The sequence below is a fragment of the Helobdella robusta genome (assembly GCF_000326865.2).
Source record: "Helobdella robusta unplaced genomic scaffold HELROscaffold_77, whole genome shotgun sequence".
Taxonomy (NCBI): domain Eukaryota; kingdom Metazoa; phylum Annelida; class Clitellata; order Rhynchobdellida; family Glossiphoniidae; genus Helobdella; species Helobdella robusta.
In genome coordinates this window covers 502,105-522,681 of record NW_008705439.1, presented here as the reverse complement: position 1 = coordinate 522,681, position 20,577 = coordinate 502,105, and the positions used below count along the sequence as shown (strand labels likewise).

Sequence of the window (20,577 nt, the reverse complement as noted above, 5' to 3'; positions counted from 1 at the left end):
TTTTAAAAGTCGTTTGTTTATGTACCAGCGTTTCAAATTTTGCTGACAACACGTTCGCATCAGACAAACAGACAAACAAACAAACAAACAAACCAACGAACAAACAAACCAACTTGCAAACACACACTAACAAACGCAAACAAACAAACCAGCACATACAAACCAACAAACACATACAAACCAAGCAAATAATACAATAATAAGATGGGGGGGTTCGTTGAACAAATGAAGGTAATAATGCTTAAAAATTTCTGGCTAACAACCTCAAACAAAGTGAGAAAAATTATTTTATTATTTAATTATGACTATAATTTTCTTTATATTTATATCAAATAAATGAATAAATAAATACGAGAATAATAAATAAATAATAAATATTGAGTAAAATTCTCATTTATCTTATTAAAGATATGTCAGAGAGTAAGAATATTTACACCAGAATACAATACGCATATATATATTCATGAAATTTATAATAATTTTTAAATAAGTTGATGCTAGTACTGGACATATGCGTGCCGTTCACCATTGTAATTGCCTTCATGGCCATGATAACGCAGATGGAAACTATGCCACCGACGGAATCTCAAATATGTTTGAGGATCTCTTTCCATTAGAATTATTAATAATTATAATTATTTTATAATTTAGTTATTTTAATAAGTTAAGTTATACTTAAAAATCAACCACACCAATCAATAGCGTCCCCAACAAATCAACAAATACACGCACGCACACATTCACATCTATTTATATATACACACACACACAGGCCACAAAAGGGAGCAACCCCTCCCATCATCTGGTACGTTCCCATTTTTAAAAGGACTCACGTGTTTCTCCGGATTCGCTTGCTACGACAATAGCCAGAGTAAAGTTACGGATTTGGATTACTCTGAGGGACTTGACGACACCCTGAGTGATAAGTTGATAAAACTTGTTAACAGTCCCAAGTGAGGAAAAAAATAACCGGAACCGGATTTGAAATATGGCAGGCCAAAAATTTAACCGTTACGTTTTTCGAAAGCACAAAGACGTTTGCTAAATACAAATTTTAAAGGAAGACGGTGTTAAAAAATGTGGTGTTGGTAAAATAAGGCTGCCGAATTTTGTTGGCTTTCAACCTGCCATTCCTCAAAAACCTTCACAAATAATCAAATAATAATTATTAAATGGTAGAAAACAAAATTTTTGAAACATTTACTTTAATTTAATTCGAATTAATTTGTAACGATGTATTTAAAATAAATAATATCGCTGTAACAATAACAGGGTGGCTAGTGTGATCTCAGAGGTTAAAGTTTTTTTGAAGTTTTTCAAAAATGAATTTCAACTTAAAGCCCTGGACATGCACAAGTTCCATGAGGCTTTGATGGGGTTTGAAACTTCCGAAGGTCGTAACGTGTCATCCGTTTGCTCATTCACTCGTTTAAAATATTAAAAATTTATTCAAGCACTCATTCGTTTATTCGTTTGTTTGTTCATTCGCGCCATCGTTTGCTCGATTGTCGTTTGTTCATTCGTTCATTGTGTACATTCGTTCACTCACTCACTTATTCATCCAATAATTCACTCACTCACTTGCTCATGCATTAATGCATGCATTCACTCACTTATTCATTCATTCACTCATTAATTCACAAACACACTCAAAAAAACAGCTAAACTCCACCCAAAAAACCCACCATCACCCACCCATCCGACCAACCAGACGAAGAGCACTTCATAGGGGACTTCCTGGTCAGAGGTTGGAGACTTTCCGGTCTGGCTGGCGAGATGGCGAACTCCAAATTCCGTCCAATGAAGCTCTTAACTGAATTGTACTCTAAACAGTTTCCCAGCGATAACAAAAATCGCAGGACCGTAGCTGGGATGCTGTACCACAGGATCTGTGTTGAGTCCGGCTCCAAAATTTTAGCTGATAGCGATGTTCAGACTAAACTTTGTACTTTTGAAACAAGAAAGGTGTGTAATTTTTTTTATTTGTCATTCATTCATTCATTCATTCGTTCGTTCGTTCGTTCATTCGTTCGTTCGTTCATTCATTCATTCATTCATTCATTCATTCATCCATCTATTCATTCATTCGGCTTTTAACTTTTTAAACTTTATTTGCTATTTATCAGGGAACAATAGAAATACAAAAGTTGATAGCTGCTGGGTCGTTTAACAGCATCCTTGATTTGGTAACATTTGTTTTATAATTTCAAGTAGTAGTAGCAGCAGTAGCAGCAGCAATAGCAGCAGTAGTAGCAGCAGCAAAAGTAGTAGTAGTAATAGCAATTACTCTTCACAAAACAGGCTGGCAGAATGAATCCAGAAATTTATAAACTTTGGGATAAGATCAGTGGCTTTGTGAGTTAAGTGTATATAAATTTTCTAAACTATAATTAAGAGAAATAACATTATAAATTATAAATATTATGAATTTAATGTAGTTATTGCTGTTATTATTATTATTATTAACCGTCATCATCATCATGATCTTCCATTGTTCTTATACATTTAAGTTTTCAACTTTCATTCTCGTTATTCTTTTCTTTAACCACAGCAATTTAATAATCACTTCATCATTTACTCATTTGTTCATTTCTTTCGTTCGTTCATTAATTCATTCATACATTCTCTCTTTCTTTCTTTCATTCATTCATTCATTAATTTTCTAATTCTTAAAGTATTCACAAATAGAAACGGAATTTAAAAAGATGAGAAATTTCATAGAGGCCTTCAAATACTTATTTCATAGAGAAACCGCTGAACTTGAGTTTGTATTGTATTGTATCGCATACCTTTTTGTATTGAATTGTACATATTTTTGTATTGTATTGTATGTATTTTTGTACTGTATTGTATGTATTTTGTAATGAATACATTTTCGAATACAAATTACATTTGTGCATATATTTATTTTTACAAATTTTTGTTTCATATCATACTCAAACAAGCACATAAACACTCACACACACATACATAAACCCACACACATCCACACATACACACCACACATATACGCACACATATACACACAAACATATAAACCCACGTACGCACACACACACGTACAAACACACATACAAAAGTATGGAGGTAGACATGGAAGCTATTTTTTGTGGCGATATGGTGAAGGAAGAAAAATTGGAAGAAGATGGCGATGAAGAAGCGGCCAAACTAAAACTGGAAGAGGATGAAGACATGAGTGAGTAATTTTTCTAGCGCATAATTAATAACAGTAGTCAGGTGTAATTATTCTGGCGCATTATTAAACGATAATTTATCTAGCGCAAAATTATTGGTGATTTATCTAGCGCAAAATTATTGGTGATTTATCTAGCGCATAACTAATGAATTCTGACTTAAATATCGCATAAATTGTTTTGTTCTTTAATCTAACAAAAACTAATAATGGTAATTTTCATACGTAGAGCACAATTAATATTAATCTATAGAACAAATAATTATTAATAATAATAATATAATTATGAATATAATAATTTTGTAACTCCAAAAGACTGTGAAACGGCCGAATCACTCGTGCAATCGAGATTCCTCCTTGGACACGTCTATTACGTCGACAACTACAACAACAATGAAATTATGGACGAGGTCATAATAACAATAATAATAATAATAATTATTATTATTATGAATATTATTGTTTTTGTTGTTGTTATTATCATTATAGGTTCGAAAAATTTGGGACGAAATCGTAGAGTCTGGAAGGATGTATTCAACGATGGGGAAAAAATTCGAGCAGCTGTACACAGCCGTTCGCCAGAAGATGCCATTTCTACACATGCACTTCCAGGTTTGTTGTTGCTGCTGCTGCCGCTTCTGCTGCTGCTTCTGATAATGATGACGACCGTTTTGATGTTGACGATCATTTTGATGTTGATGATGATGAAGACGATGATGATGACGTCAGAGATGATCACGAAACAGATTGCTGCCTCCTCCAATTACTTTCGAACAAAGACGGAGAATTCTCGCTTGCTGATGGAGTTGATGTACAGCTACAATAAGAACAGTTTAGAACAGCTGGTTAGTTTACTCATTGGGCCGTTCACAGCAGTTCAATCTTTTGCAGAGGTTTGCGATGAATGTTTAGTCTTTTATCTGACTGTCTGTCTGTCTGTTTGTCTGTTTGTCTGTCTATCTGTCTGTATCTTTATTTATTAATCGATCTACCTCCCTATTCATTTTTTCATTAACTGTTTAATTTTGTTGTTTTTCATCAACATCAAAATGATCATCATCATTATTTGTTCATTTGTTCGTTCGTTCATTTGTTTGATCATTCTCTCATTCATTTGTTTGATCATTCTCTCATTCATTTGTTTGATCATTCTCTCATTCATTTGTTTGATCATTCTCTCATTCATTTGTTTGATCATTCGCTTGTCTGTTTGTTTGTTCATTAATTCATTATTCATTCATCCATTCATCCATCCATTTTTTCAAAAGTTTGATCATCGCAGAAAATATAATTCAATATCGCATCACCATATCGTCGTCGTCGTCAGCCATTATCACACACACAAACAAACACACACAAACACACAAACAAACACACACAAACAAACACACCTACACATACAAACAAACACACAAACAAACAAACACACAAACAAACACAAACGCAGTGCATAGACTTCGACAAGTTCATCCCGGTAGCAAACGAGCACGATATTACCAGCCACATTACATCCCACAAAGTTGGATTCGGAAGTCAGGCACTGATTGTCCTTACGATTTTATTATTATTATTATTATTATTATTATTATTATTATTATTATTATTATTATTATTTCATCAAAGAGCATGAGAGGATCGTACATTATATTTTATATTTTATTTATTTGCACTCTAATATATAATTAGTAATTTTCGATGGATTCCATTTGGGTTTTTGTTTTTCGGCAAATGAAAGAATGTTCCCATTATTATTATTATTATTGTTAGTGTTATTATTATTATTATCATTATTATTATTATTATTATTATTATTATTATTATTATTATTATTATTATTATTATTATTATTATTATTATTATCGTACATTTGATTATTTTTTATTCTATTGATTATTTTTATTCTATTCATTTTAACATTTTAGTAAATATCTTATAGTTTCATTGTGTCGATTGAATAAATAAACTATGTTCCCATTATTATTATTGCTATTATTATTTTTATTATTATTGTTTTTTTTCTAGGCATACACATAATGAATATTGATGAGGATAGAAATTTCTTGAAGTACGCCATCCGAATGCACCCGAAGGCCATTGATTCCCCCAGCAAAATAGTGTTCACCAAGTGTGTAAAAAAAGTCATAATAATAAAATAATAATAATAATAATGAAATAATAATAATAATAAAATGATAATAATTATAAGTAATCATAATAAAAATGTGAACTCTTTTATTATCAAAAAACATCATGGCTAATCAAAATAAAATTAAAATAAAAAATATAGTAGAATTAATTTTAATGCACGATCCACCCGTGTTCATCGTCAGTGACAAGTTTATGAGGGTATAAAATATATTTAAAGCATAGTACTTTACGCAATGATTCTGTCATAATAGATACTACATGACGAGAGAATAAAACAATTAATAATAATAATAAAATAATAATAATAAAATAATAATAAATAATAATAATAACGTAGGGTCGACGCACCGCCCCTCGGCAAGGCTCCCTTCACTAAATACGAACAATCCGGATTTCTGTTCATGCAGGATCTGGTCGAGCAGGCCTTCATACGCCGGCAGACCGGAAATTCCCAGTACGGATTGACCATCAATGCCTTTCCGGTCCCGTGTACTTATGTGGATTTGTTAGTGTCGTGGCAGTGGGTGGGGTGGTGGGGTGTTTTTGTGGGCAGGTTTTGTGGGTTTCGGGTTTTTTTTTATTGAATTTTATGTAGAATTTCGATTAGGTTTCTGTTTTATTAACGTTATTCCGACAATGGTTAAACAAAATATAATCGTTCAAATCGACAAATTAAAAAATAATATATAAATAATAAAATAATTATTATTAAATAAAACCAGAAAGCAGGATTTCTTGCGGAGTTATATGCCCTTTTTCTACTTTTCCTGGCTCATGCCGTTAACTAGAATAATAGAGAAGATAGTCAGAGAGAAGGATTTGAAGCTGAAGGAATTCATGAGCATCATGGGACTACGGGATTCCGTGTATTGGATATCCTGGTTCTCTACCATGTTCCTCGTTTATCTTATCCCGTGTCTCGGTCTTTCTATTATCGTTACTGTTAGTCGAGTTTTTAAGAATTTTTTTTTAAGTTTTTTGATTTAGTTAATTTTATCTAATGGTCATTGGATTGTTGTTATTAATTGAGTTATGAAATTGTTGAGCATGTACGAATGAAAAAATTCTATTACAATTTTTTTCGTTAATTTGTATGTCTGTATCAATGGGTTAGAGTTAATTAATTAATTTTTGAAACCAGTCAAACAACCAACCAACCAACCAATCAACCAGCCATCTATCTAATCAATTAACCAACCAATCAGCCAACCAACCGATCAATAAGCCAACCATCCATCCAACCAATCAGACAATCAAATTTCATCACCACAGTCAAAGATATATCCGTTCTCTAGCACGGGTTTCTTCATGGTTTTCCACCTCTTTTTCCTCTGCAACCTTATCACAAAAGCCTTCTTCATCAGTATATTTTTCAACAGACCCACAATCGCCACTTTCGTTTCCATCCTTAGTTCATTTGTTTTTTTCTACGTAGCTATGAATAGGTATGGTATAGAGGCAGAGTCATCTTTCCCGGCAAATTTTTTATATGTGAGTCTTTTTTTTAAGTTTTTTGATGTTTGGAAATTATTTTAAAAATTTAAATTAATATTTCCAGAAATAATTTTTTGAAAATCACTTCACTTAGAATTTAATTCACCCGACGCCTTTGATATACCTGGTGAAGTACATTGCCCTCTTTGAAGCCTCGGGCAAGGGTTTAGGGCTCAACAACATGGCCAGTCACCCAAACAACGTGGACTCGTTCAGTCCCTTCGCTAGCTTCCTCGCCATGAATGTTGATACGGCTTTGACCTGGTTGCTGATACTTTACATTCAGGCCGTATTTCCTGGTTTGTTTGTGAGTGTGTACGTGTGTACGTGCATGTGTGTGCGTGTATGTGTGTGCGTATGTGTGTATGGATATGTGTAAAAGAAAAAGAGAGAAATGAGAGAGAAAAATTACAATATTTTTAACAACGATAGGAAAATATTGAAATGTTAAAAAACTAAAAATTAAAAAAAAGACACAAAATGCTGAACTGCTTGTTTATGCAAAAAAGGTAAAAAAATTCGATTAATTTAAAAAAAATTTTCAAAATTATCTTTTTTTATTTGTCACAAGGGGAGTTTGGAATCCCGAAGCCTTGGTACTTCCCCCTGCAGATGATGGGCTACAAAAAAACCCAAACAGCCCCGGAAACAAAGACAACTAAAAAAAAAGATGCGAAACCGGAAAAAAAGGCAGACGCAAAAGCTGGAAAAAAAGAAAAACCAAACAAAAATGTTCACAACAAAAGCGAAGTTTTCCAGAACGACAAACAACGTGATCTCAAAAATTCTATTGTGGAAACATTTCCCAGTAGTGCATTTGAAGGCGGTGGAGATAATAAGGTGGAGAGAGAGAGTATCCTGTCAGTATCTGACATCAGTGCAAACCTCTCAGTCAGCTGGCCGTGCGAGATTGGTCGCGGAAATCCCAACAAAGATGATGATAATGCCGTCTATTTTTCTACAAATGACGTCAATTTTTCTACAAGCGACGATGATGACGTAGATGATGACGTAGATGATGACGCAAAGCCCTCTCTGCCGAGCAATGCCAACTTGAACGCAAGTAGTAGCAGAAGGAGGGAGAAAATTCAGAAGCAACATCAAACAAAGCAGCGAACGAGACATCGAACAGCTAAAGGAGGAGGTGGAAGTGGGGTCACCCAGAAAGACAAAAAATCAGAAGATTCCAAAACAACTAAGAAGAGTCAGCAGGAACATTCCCGCCATCCTACAAAAGTTGCAAGGGGGGCCGATCGTGGGACCAAAGGTCATCACCGTGGCCCCACCCGTCATCGTCATAAGCTTGGTCAGACTACAGCACGTGGTAGAGGGCGGCACCATAACAAAGAAATGCGCCACAAAAAAACTCGAGGTCACAGGGGCAAAGGTCATCACGGCCATCAAGGTCATCGCGGTCACCACGATCATCAGGATCAGGCGAAAGATGAACAGAATGGTGGAAATGAAAATGAAGTTGAAATAAACGATGCTGCTGTGGCCGCTGCTGTTGGCGACATCGAAAATTTGAAGCTAAACAAAATTCAGAAGCTACGATTTAAGTGGCTCCGTTTCAGAAAAGGTTTAACATCAAATTAAATTTTATTTCAAATTTACAAAACCGTAAATAATTTTAATTTTTTTTCTGTAAAAATCAAAATAAATAAATTTAACAATTTTGCCACAAGCTCACATAGTACCAACAGCAAGAATCAACATTTACCACGAGCCAACGCCAAAAGGCATGGAGGTCGGGGTAGCCGTCAAAGACCTCTTCAAACATTTCAAGAACAATCCCGTCCCGTCCGTCGACCATTTAAGTGTCGACTTTTATAAAAATCAAATTACAGCTTTTTTGGGTCACAATGGGGCCGGGAAATCTACTACCATGTTTGTTTGCGTGTGTGTGTGTGTGTGTTTGTATGTGTGCGTGTGTGTGTGTCTGTTCATACTAATGATTTTACATTTTCTCATATGATGTTCTTGTTTCTCTTTATTATAGAAAACTTAAACGCGCATAGACACACAAACACAATGACAAATACCTACACACACACACACTAACACAATAACAAATACCCACACACACACACACACACACACACAAACACACTAAAACACACACAAACACACACAAACAAACACAAACACACGCACACAGGTCGGTGATGGCGGGCTTACTGGCAGCAGACAGTGGCACGGTATATGTCAATGGATACGATGTGCACAAGGACATGGATAAAATCAGAAAGAACTTTAGCTTATGCCCTCAGCATGATATCCTCTTTGACCTGTGTGTTACAAATTATTCCTTTCAATATTATTAATATTATTATTATCGTTTTATTGTTATTACTATTATTATTATTATCATTTTTTCTCATATGAAATAAGTTTGTATCGTTCTTCGTATGCAGACTAACGGTGAAACAGCATATGATGTTCTACGGGCGTCTGAAGGGTCTGACGATGGCACAGACGACCAAAGATTCAATGGCCATCATTCGAGATTTGAACCTCATCAATAAAATCAACACACCATCTAGAGAACTATCTGGTTGTAGTTGTTTTTTTTTGTTATTTTTGCTTATTTTAATTATCTTTGCTATATTTCTATTTGTCTTGTGTAGTTTTTTCTGGGAATCTCTTGAAATTCGAGCCTGATCAGAGCCCCTTTAACTATTATACCATCACACAAATGAACAGAGCATATCATAAACAAGAAGTAAATATTGAACAAAGGCGGTATGAAGAGGTTACTGTCTATTGGCATAGCTTACCTCGGGTCACCACTGGTCATTGTTTTGGACGAGCCATCTACTGGTGTGGACGCCCACACTAGAAGATCTATCTGGGCATTGCTACAAACATATAGGAATGGTCAGTGTTTTTGGTATTTATGTATGTATGTATGTTTGTTTGTTTGTTTGTTTTTTTGTATGTATGTATGTATGTATGTATGTATGTATGTATGTATGTATGTATGTATGTATGAACCCATAATTGATTAGAACTATAGGGAAGTAATAATCATATCCGGGTTCAGCTTTAATCTATGTTAAACGCTTCGCACAGACAGGTATTTTAACGCTCCATCCAAAATACAGAAAGAATTATATTTTTGAAGTAAAATAGAAAAGGATTGCTTTACATAACTCTTATCTAATGGGTCACCCGATACTTCTAAAATCTTGCTACAGAGTTCATTCAGAAAACTCTGAGTCTGAGCATCGGTTGGACCAAAGGTCTCAATGCAGACTGGTTGAAAAATTTTGCTTTCTGCAAGAGCCGCATATTTTGAATTTTTAAAGTCTGCGGCTCTTAAGGCAGCGGCACCCACCTCCTGTGAGGTAAGATTAATGTACCTTTCAGCCATGGTGTGAGGGAACGTAACATCCTAAGCAAGGGAACGTCCCTGCGCCCATGGTGAAATAGTATATCCATCGGGCCTGAGGCTACCTTACTCCATAAGACCCGTGGGTTCTTTAATTGTGGGTATGTTTGCCCTCTGAAAGCACCTGACCAAAAAGTCGTTCATGGCCGAATGTCGAGCCTGTCTACCAGGGCCCAATCAACACGAAAGACCATGGTAGCCCAGGGGTTCAACATTGGCCCCACATAAACAAACATACTCGGTTAAAATGGGTAAACCGAGTCTCAGTCCCAAACTGACACGAACACAAGAGTCGTCCAGCCTGGTACCACAGGCGGAATTTGGGACCGCCTTCAACCAAGATGATCCCAACTCACTTTTTACAGCCATTATCCTGGCTTTATCAAAATTTGATTGGTTCAAATCCAGCAGCTTAGCAACTGAGCTGCTGATAAATGGAGTGTTCCACTCCTTTTGAGAACGGGTTTTGATACAAATCTCCACTCCGTGGACGGTCCGGAACCCATCAAAAACTTGGGTTCTGAAATTGTCGGAATATATTTTATCCCTGGGCAACAAAAAATTTTGGAGAGACACCGTGGCAGCAGCAGAAGCCAAGAAGGCAGAAGGTGCTAAATCCACCACGGTACCTAAACCTAAGCCACCAACCGAGATGGGCAGGGTTGCCTGTAACCAACCTTTCTGGTCAAGGGGAACGTTGAAAATCGATTGGAAGCCGTCACGGAGCGTTTGATCAAAACATTGAAGCATCAAATTATCGAGGCTGGGCGACGTTCTTAAAAAAAAAGTCAAACGAGGCAAGTACATTGCGTGCAACAGCAAGGTCAAGGCATCATGCTTCGAAACTACCTTCAGTCTAGACATAATAAATTTAAATTTTTCCAATTTTTCACCCCAGAAAATATTACGTTTATTGCAAGGAAATAGGAAAGAGCCTAGAAAGTCGATGTCATTTTTAGGAAACTGTTTAATTTTGAAAGAATTTTCTATTAAGTTTGGATGATTTGTGAAGAATTCGCATTTTTTAAAGTTTAATTTCAAACCCAAATCAGTCCCATGACCCACAATTGAATTCAAATCCATCAGCACATTTTCAATCTTTCCACCAAGTGAAATGTCATCCAAGTAGGCGAATGTATGTATGTATGTATGTATGTATGTATGTATGTATGTATGTATGTATGTAGGTATGTATGTATGTATGTATGTTTGTATGTATGTATGTATGTATGTATGTATGTATGTATGTATGTATGTATGTATGTATGTATGTATGTATGTATGTATGTATGTATGTATGTATGTATGTATGTATGTATGTATGTATGTATTTATGTATGTATATATGTATGTATGTATGTATGTTTGTTTGTATGTATGTGTGTATGAATGTATTTAATTTTCGAATAGAAATAAGTCACCGTTTATTGACCAGTATTGTAGAAATTGTCCATACTAGTTTTTACTTGTAATTTGCCGGTTTTTAATTAGTGAACAACAGTAAGTGATGAGTAATAAATCGGTCGGTAATAAGCAATATCGGTTCCTAGCGAGTAATCGTCGGTGGCAATCAACCCATCTCCCAGGAAGGACAACGATAATATCGACTCACGCCATGGATGAGGCGGATTACGTGAGTGACCGGATTGCCATCATCTGGAAGGGGCAGTTGATTTGTTCCGGATCACCAATGTTTCTTAAGAAGACTTTTAGCAAAGGCTACAGACTGACCGTCGAACTATATGGTTATTATTATTATCATATTATTTAATTTAATATTATTATTTTGTCTGCTGGTTTTATTATTATTAATAATTATTTATTAAAAATTTATATCTTAAAAGATGCCAGAGAATCGAGAAAGAACGGAAATACGGAGAAAATAATTGAAGTCGGTTGTTGGGTGTTTTCCCACGTTCCAATGAAATTCTTTGCCCTCAAATTAAAAAGATCTAAATTTATTATTCCATAGATAATATCTAATCCATATATTAATCCTTAATTTTTTAATTACTCCCATTTTAAGTTTCAAATCCCGTATCAAATCCCAACTGTTGTACCAATCCGACAATCAATCCCAACCAGATAGTGAAACGACATTCACCCGGAGCTATCCTCCACATGGAATCCTTCGTTGCCAACGAGTTGACGTTCCTACTTCCGTTTGACGATCATTCCTCTGAGGATTATTTATATCTCTTTGAGGAGATTGAACTGGTCAAGAAACCGCTGAATATTAAGAGTTACGGGCTGTCGAGTCCCGGTTTGGAAGAGGTCGGTGGTAGCGGATTTGTTTTTCCGTTTATTTTCTATGTTTTGTTCATTTTTTGTTGTATTTATTCATCGTTTTATGGAAATTTTTTATGGAAGTTAAATAATTTGAATTTTGAGTTATTATTTCAAGTTGTTTTTTCATTTTTTTTTTGATGAAATTTAAAATTTTTTTTAAAGGTTTTTTTGCAAGTTTTGGAAGAAGCCGAGAGGTTGGCTGAGCCGGAAACGGCGGGGAAAGATAGTTAGCTAATTTATCCGGACTTCCGTTCATTCGTTCATTCATTCATTTATTGTTCATTCATTTATTTATTCATTCGTTAGTTCGTTCATACGATCGATCTTTATACTTATTACAATTCTTATGCTTGCTTCACTAGTAAGTAATTACAATTCTTCTCATCATCATCATTTTCATCGTCACCTTATAACGACAAAGAGGATAAAAAGTTCGAAATGTGTCCGGATTTCAAGAAGCAATCCGGACAGATCCTGATGCAGTCTCAGGCTATTAGCATGCTCATGAAGAGATTTTGGTTTCTCAAAAGGAGCAAGATGAGTTTTATAACGCAGGTCGGTTTATGTTTGTCGCAGTTTGCTGCTGTTTTGTTGTTGACGTCATCATCATTGGCATCATCGTCGTCGTCATCATCGTCGTCAACACAACTCTAGATCATTTTACCGTGCGCCCTCTTTTTGCTTTTTGTAATTTTGGTGAAGAAGTTGGAGAAGAAAGTGGCTGACCACAGAAAATTGGAACTAAATCCCTACCTAATTACAATGAGGTCATCCAAGCCATTGGTCGTCTTTGTCGCGTAAGTATCCAAGGTCAAAGGTCGAAGTTGAATGTTGAACGTCAAAGGCTGAATGTTGAAGGTCTTATGTTGAGTAGTTTAAACGTTGGTTGAATTGTTGTTAGTCCTTAGATTTGGTACTCTTAAAATAAAATGAGTTTCGTTTTGAATTTTCGGTTTTTAAAGAAAATAGTTTGGCAAATAAACCTAATATTATTCAACATCACCATCATCATCATCGTCATCATCATCACAATCATCATCATCACCACAAACATCCTCATCATCCTTCGTCATCATCATCTCTGAAAAAAGAAACAGCCCGAACTTGAGATGGAGTGCCGAGCACATAGAGACGGCCCTGTTTGACGCAGTTGGACTATCCAACCGATGTCTCAAGCAATACTCAATGCCGTTAGCAGTTATAATTTTTTTATTATTTTATAATAATTATGCAAATAATAATAGTAATTAATATTATATTATAATTATATTTAATATTATTAAAAATTGTGAATAATATTGTACTGCGATTAAACCATTCCTTATTACTAATCTTAACCATTAAAAATATTACAACATCTTTATTATTCTTTAATTAAAAATATTATTATTACCATTATTATTACATTAATAATTATTTAATTTGATTAATTAGTTATTGAAATAATTTTATAGTTACTATTCTCGACAGAAACATTCCGTGCAAGCGCTCAACGGGCCACAGCCTAATCGCCTATAATGACGGCTACGACCCTGACTACAGCCGCAACTGCTACTGTCAAAAAAAACCGCTTAAATGCGACGCCGGTGAGTATAAATTATGATCATAATTAATTATAATATAATAAATATGATCGTAATTAATCTATAATATGATTATAATAATAATCATAATAATTAAATAATGGTGTAAATGTTGGGAAGAATCCAAAGAGACTAATTACAATTGTGCTTATGGTAATAATAGCGATGTTACCATTCAGCATTCGGTTCGGAACCGTCGAAGGCAGATATCGGTACAACCGATACGATATACAACCTCACTAATTATGACGTATCAGAGTACTTGCTGGCTTCTCTGATTGACTTTCAGGACGACAGGTTTAAGCAGATGATTTTGAGGCTATCACAAATTCATATTAAAAAACCATTAGAAATTTTTATGCATTTAGATATTCACACACGCGCGCGCACACACACACACACACACACACAGACACACACAAACACACAAACATCCTCTACCGCTATCTCAGATTCGGCGGTTACGAGTTCATCACAGAGTCAGGTAACCTGCTAATAACATCCGGTATTATATTCGGTATTTACGACATCATGCGAATGACGCTTAACTCTTCTGAATGTCTACCGCATAGAAAATTTCTCAACTTTTTCGCTAAAACTTGCAAGGCTGCTGACAAAAATATTATAAGAGTTGGTCGATTGAACTTTTTTTTAAAAAAATGTCAATAACATTGAAAGTAATATCCGTTAATATGATTAATTGCAATTAAACCAACAACAGATATTCAGTTTTAGTATGTTAATCGTTTACTGTGAACTCCAAACGAAGCCATATCATCAAGAAAAAATTCCAAAACAACACTACACCTGCCCAGGTTTGGTACAAACCGAACGCCATAATAGGGCCAGCCTCCTACATCAACTCCATCAACAGCCTGGTCTTGAGGTCCCTCCTAGACTCCCACACTGCTGGCATCGCCCTCATCAACCAACCACTCCAAACATCAGACGCGCCTGTATCCGCGTTCGTGGCGTTTTTCACATTTTATTGAATAATTTCTACACGGCGTAACCACAATTCACTGGAAAATAACCCGAAATGGTTAATGTACACAAAGGCGCAAACAGACAATCAACATACGTACAAAGCAACGTCAATTCACACACACACGCACGCATGCACACGTACACATACACGCACACATACACGCACACATACACGCACAACACAAACATACAGCGAAGGCCTGATGAAGAATCTCCTCTTGTACATTTTGTACTGCCTGGTTATAAGCATGGTGCCTCCGAGTTTCGGCATATTCGCAGTCGACGAACGAAGGACCGGGTTCAAACACCTCCAAGACGTCAGCGGTGTCCACTTCCTAGTCTACTGGCTTACTAACTTTTGCTGGGATATGGTGAGATGGTGAAGGACAGGAGAGAGAGAGAGAGAGAGAGAGAGAGAGAGAGAGATAGAGAGAGAGAGAGAGAGAATATTGAAGAATTGAAGATGAAGATGATGATGATGATGACAATGACGATGACGATGATGATGATGATGAAGGAAAAGATGTGGTGATGATGAGGAGGAAAATGATAAGAATAAAGACGGTTTTCGAGATTTTGACTGCTGTGATTGAAATATACTATTGACTGACTGATTGACTGATTGATTGATTGGCTGATTGATTGGCTGATTGTTGATTGTGATTACAATTCTGGTGATAATGGTGATAGTGTAGCAATAATAATCATAGTAACTATAACTAAAACATTGCTGGTAATAATACAAAACATCATCAGCAATAACAACAACAACAACATCAACAACATCAACAACAACATCAACATCAACAACAGCAACATCGACAACAGCATCAACAACAGCATCAACAACAACATCATCAACAACAACATCAACCACAGCATCAACAACAACATCAACCACAGCATCAACAACAACATTAACAACAACATCAACAACAGCATCAACAACAGCATCAACAACAACATCAACAACAGCATCAACAACAACATCAACAACAACAGCTGATGTTCGGTCTCTCAGTTCTTATAACGATAACAATCTTCATGATCAGCAACATGGGTGACGTCATTGATGTGGGAACTGGCATTCAAATAGTATTCGTCACCATCATTTACGGGTATTTTCGGCGGGAAATATTTATTATCTTTTTGGTGGGAAATATTTATTTTCTTTTTGGCGCAAAATATTTATCCCCACTTATAATTTAACCCTCGTTTTGGCCAAAAATAATATTGTCTTTTAATAATTTCATTTTTGCGAGTAATTTTGACGTAGATAGTTTATTATAGATAGATAGAGGATAATTTAGCGAGTTAAATAGTGATTGTTTTATAGTTAGTTAGTTAATGATTTTATACAGAAATGAATCAATGCATGTGTCTTTGAAGAAGAATCTCTTTTCATTTTTTTTTATTTACAGTTTTTTTTCTCTCTTTCTCTCTCTCCCTCTTTTTTCTATTCTCTTTCTCTCTCTCTCTCTCTCTCTTTTCTCTCTCTTTCTCTTCTCTCTCTATCTCTCTCTCCTTCCTCTCAAAGCACAAACACATACCAAAACGCACGGCGGCAGAATGGCAGCAGTACCTTACGTGTATCTGCTATCAAACGTCTTCTCAGAGCCAAGTACCGGTTATACGTTCGGTACCTTACTATCGATTATTAGCGTCATCGGGCCGTCATTGGTGTTCATAGTGAAGGAGACTATTAGTAAGAAGAAGAAGGGCGGTCTGACTTTGACCATGGTCATTGTGATGTTCTTGCTACCAGGTTGGCCCTTCACGAAAACGATACTCGAGTGCGGAAAGAAAAAGTATAACGAAGTGGAAAAATCTAGAAGTATGTTTGTGTGTTCGTTCGTTCGTTCGTACGTTCGTTCGTTTGTTCGTTTGCTTGTTTAGTTGTATGTATACACACACACACACATTTACACGTAGACACACGCATACATACTTTTACGTACACACACACACATACTTTCACGTACACACACACATACATACTTTCACGTACACACACACACATTCACACGTACACACACACACACACACATAATTTCACATACACACACGCACACACAGTCACACGTACACACACACATATATACTTTCACACGTACGTACATTCCCAAGGCGAAGAAGGTGGTAAAATGTCGGTGACCCAATCGGAATGGATGGATTTAATCCCTCTACTCATTGTAGAGGCCCTTCTCTACTCGCTCATTATTTTCGTCAAAGAAAGTGGATTGCTGACTGATGCCATACTAAGTAAAATGTGAGTGTGTGTGCATGTGTGTGCGTGTGTGTGTGTTTTGTGTGTGTGTGTGTTGACAACAATAATAATAATTATATTAATAATTACAACAGAAATAAGAAAGAGCCATTCAAACCAGGCGTCTTCACTGACGTGGACAGTGACGTCATCGCCGAGAAAAAAAGGGTCATGAGTGTCAAGGTCAAGGGCAATAAAGAAGACCTTCTGTTGGTGAAAGAAGTTTACAAGGTCGTCTGGTTGTCTTTGTTGTTTGTTTGTGTAGTTGTAGTAAGTAGAAGCAGCAGTAGTAGCTGCAGTAACAGCAGCAGTAGTAGTAGTAGTAGTAGTAATAATAATAATAATACTAGTAACAGTAGTAGTTGATTTTGTTGTTGTAATAGTTGTGTATGCAATAACAATCGTATGCAACTAATACTACTACTAATAATAATAAGTATAAAATTATGATAATAATAATAATTATTATGAAAATAATAATTATTATGACAGAATATACTAATAATACTACTACTAATAATAATAATAAGTATAAAATTATGATGATAATAATAATAATTATGAAAATAATAATAATTATAACAGGATTTCACGCCAGGAATCATAGGAAAACTGCTGAGCGTAATGACGGGAGCATCCGCCAGATCCCAGAGGGCAGTCCAGGGAATTTCCTTTGGGATCCGGAAGGGAGAATGTTTTGGCCTGCTCGGAGTCAACGGGGCGGGAAAGAGCACCCTCTTCAAGATGATCACCAGTGAGATTCCTATCACCTCTGGTGATGCATTCATCAGTGGTTACAGGTCAGTAGTGGATGAATGAAGAGAGAGAGAGAAAGAAAGAAAGAGAGAAAGAAAAAGAGAGAGGAGAGAGAAAAAGAAAAGAGAGAAAGAAAGACTGATACAAACAAACATAGCAAACACACAAAAACAACACAGCGTGACGAAAAACTTGAAAGAAACGAGACAGCGTTTGGGTTACTGCCCGCAGTTCGACGCCATGTGCTCCATGATGAGTGTCCAAGAACACCTGGCAATGTTCTCCAGGTTTAGAGGTGCCCCTAAGTCTAAAGTTTCTGAAGTTAGTTGCGTGTGTGTGTGCGTGTGTGTGTGCGTGTGTGTGTGTGTGCGTGTGTGTGTGTGTGTGTGCATGTGTGTGTGTGCGTGTGTGTGTGTGTGCATGTGTGTGTGTGCATGTGTGTGTGTGCGTGTGTGTGTGTGTGTGTTGTGTGTGTGGTTATTGCTGGCTAGATGGTGCTGACTTTTGCTCGGTAAATTTAAAATAAATATCCAATGAACAATCAATGATGTAATTAAAAAAATATTAATTTTCGAAGATTGTGCAATGGGGTTTGGACAATCTCGGCCTAAAAAAATTCGCCAACTACTTGCCAGGTAAGTTATCGGGCGGAAACAGGAGAAAACTGGCCGTTGCACTTTCACTAATCGGCAATCCGGATCTTATTTGTTTGGTGTGTGCGTGCGTGCGTGCGTGTAGGGGTGTATTTATGTGTGTTTTTGTTTGTGTGTGTATATATATGTACGTGTGTACTGCACATGTGAAAGTTCGAATGAATGCTACGCACAGTTAAACAATGTTCAAACACCGTTCGGATTCAATGAAATGTGTTTGTATGTTGGCGTGTGTGCGCGTAAAAATATGTATATGTGTGTGTGTGTGTGTGTGTATGTATATGTGTGTGTGAAAGAGAGAGAGAGAGAGAGAGAAAGAGAGAGAAAGAAATAGAGAAAGAAAGAGGAAATAAGATAATAGCAATAATATTTACAATAATAATAATAACAAAGGATGAACCAACAACTGGAGTTGATCCAGGTGCTCGCTCGTACGTCTGGAGGTTATAACAACCATCATAACTTATTATTATTAATAATATTACTGCTGCTGCTGCTGCTACTACTACTATTACTTCAACTACTAATATTGACAGATGCATCGCTAGTTCAACGGAAACAGGTCACGGAGTTTTGTTGACCACTCACAGGTGATTAGATGGGTGATCAGTTCAGTTCTGATTGGTTGGCTGGTTGGGTGATCAGTTCTGATTGGTTGGCTGATTGATTGATTTTCATTCTGATAGGTTGGTCAGCTGGTTGAATGATTTTGGTTTGTTAAACTGCTCTAATTAATTAATGGAACGGTTATTTGATTGGTTGCATAATTAACTGTTAGGCTGACAGACCAACCGTCAAAACGATTGCATGACTGGATGGTTAATAAAAGAATTGTGAATTATTTGATTAATTAATTAACTAACTAATTAATTAACTGATTGACCGATTATTTGTGAAACTGTGAATTATTTTATTGATTAATTAAATAACTAATTAATTAATTACCTGATTTACTGAATATTTGTGAAATTGTGAATTATTTGATTGATTAATTAATTAGTTAACTAATTAACTGATTGACTGATTAATTTATTGATTGACTGATTGATTGGCTGATTGGCTTATATTTCTTTTTTTTCAGTATGGAAGAATGTGAATCGCTGTGCCACCGGCTAACCATTCAAGTCTCTGGACGCCTGATGTGTTTTGGCAGTCTGCAACATATTAAATCTAAGTAACTAGCTGATTACATTTTCGCAAATACTTTTTTGATCATTCAATCAATCAGTATTTCAATCAGTCAATCAATCAGTCAATCAATCAATCAGTCAATCAATCAATCTCAGTCTAACATCCAATCAGTCAGTCTGTCAAACAAAATACTTCACTATTGTATTAGCACGCCTTTGAGATGATCATACTCATCACGCCATCATCACATAATTACGTCACCACCATTATAACATCGTAATGACGTCAGAACCATCATAACATCGTAATGACGTCATCACCATCCCAGGTTCAACAAGGGATACACAATCCTGATAAAACTGAAGATAGTACCGAAAGCTGAGCAAGACAAAATGGTTGAAGAGGTCACTAAATATATAAGGTCGAAGTTCAAAGAGATCGTTCTAGAGCAAAGGTATTATGACGATGATGACGATGATGATGAAGACGATAAGGATGATTATTATCATTATTACTATTTTTATTATTTTTTTAATTATTATTATTAAATTTCAGAAATTTTAACGTTCTATCTTATAACGCGAAGATCGAAGCGTCATCACTGTCCAATGTATTTGACATGCTGTCGAAAGCCAAGAAGGAAAACTTATTTGAAGATTTTTCCATCAGCCAGACTACACTGGAAC

General features: G+C 35.8%; 3 protein-coding genes across 3 annotated transcripts in view; all 3 read left to right on the top strand.

The window, feature by feature from the left end:
- Nucleotides 1-204: 204 nt before the first annotated feature.
- On the top strand, nt 205-2,364 carry HELRODRAFT_181934 (hypothetical protein; the record flags this gene model as incomplete). The annotated part of the gene is made up of 6 exons (XM_009031701.1): nt 205-231; nt 492-594; nt 773-953; nt 1,273-1,394; nt 1,712-1,965; nt 2,302-2,364. The coding sequence occupies 6 exons, from the start codon at nt 205-207 to the stop codon at nt 2,362-2,364; spliced, it is 750 nt and encodes a 249-aa protein (XP_009029949.1).
- A 6,209-nt stretch (nt 2,365-8,573) lies between these two features.
- Nucleotides 8,574-11,997, top strand: HELRODRAFT_90136 (hypothetical protein; the record flags this gene model as incomplete). Its single annotated transcript, XM_009031647.1, has 5 exons — nt 8,574-8,722; nt 8,994-9,125; nt 9,250-9,392; nt 9,575-9,716; nt 11,817-11,997. Coding segments are annotated over 5 exons (747 nt in total), but the record flags the coding sequence as incomplete, so codon positions are not given.
- Nucleotides 11,998-18,005: 6,008 nt separating this feature from the next.
- The window catches only part of HELRODRAFT_132743 (hypothetical protein), a gene marked incomplete at both ends in the record, with an annotated part of 2,577 nt that continues 5 nt past the window's right edge, over nt 18,006-20,577 (top strand). The window contains 8 exons of the mRNA XM_009031700.1: nt 18,006-18,151; nt 18,287-18,428; nt 18,685-18,819; nt 19,154-19,203; nt 19,297-19,350; nt 19,842-19,934; nt 20,220-20,345; nt 20,447-20,577. The exon at nt 20,447-20,577 is cut by the window's right edge and continues 5 nt beyond it. Coding sequence (XP_009029948.1) covers nt 18,006-18,151; nt 18,287-18,428; nt 18,685-18,819; nt 19,154-19,203; nt 19,297-19,350; nt 19,842-19,934; nt 20,220-20,345; nt 20,447-20,577 — 877 coding nt within the window. The remainder of the gene's footprint in view (nt 18,152-18,286; nt 18,429-18,684; nt 18,820-19,153; nt 19,204-19,296; nt 19,351-19,841; nt 19,935-20,219; nt 20,346-20,446) is intronic.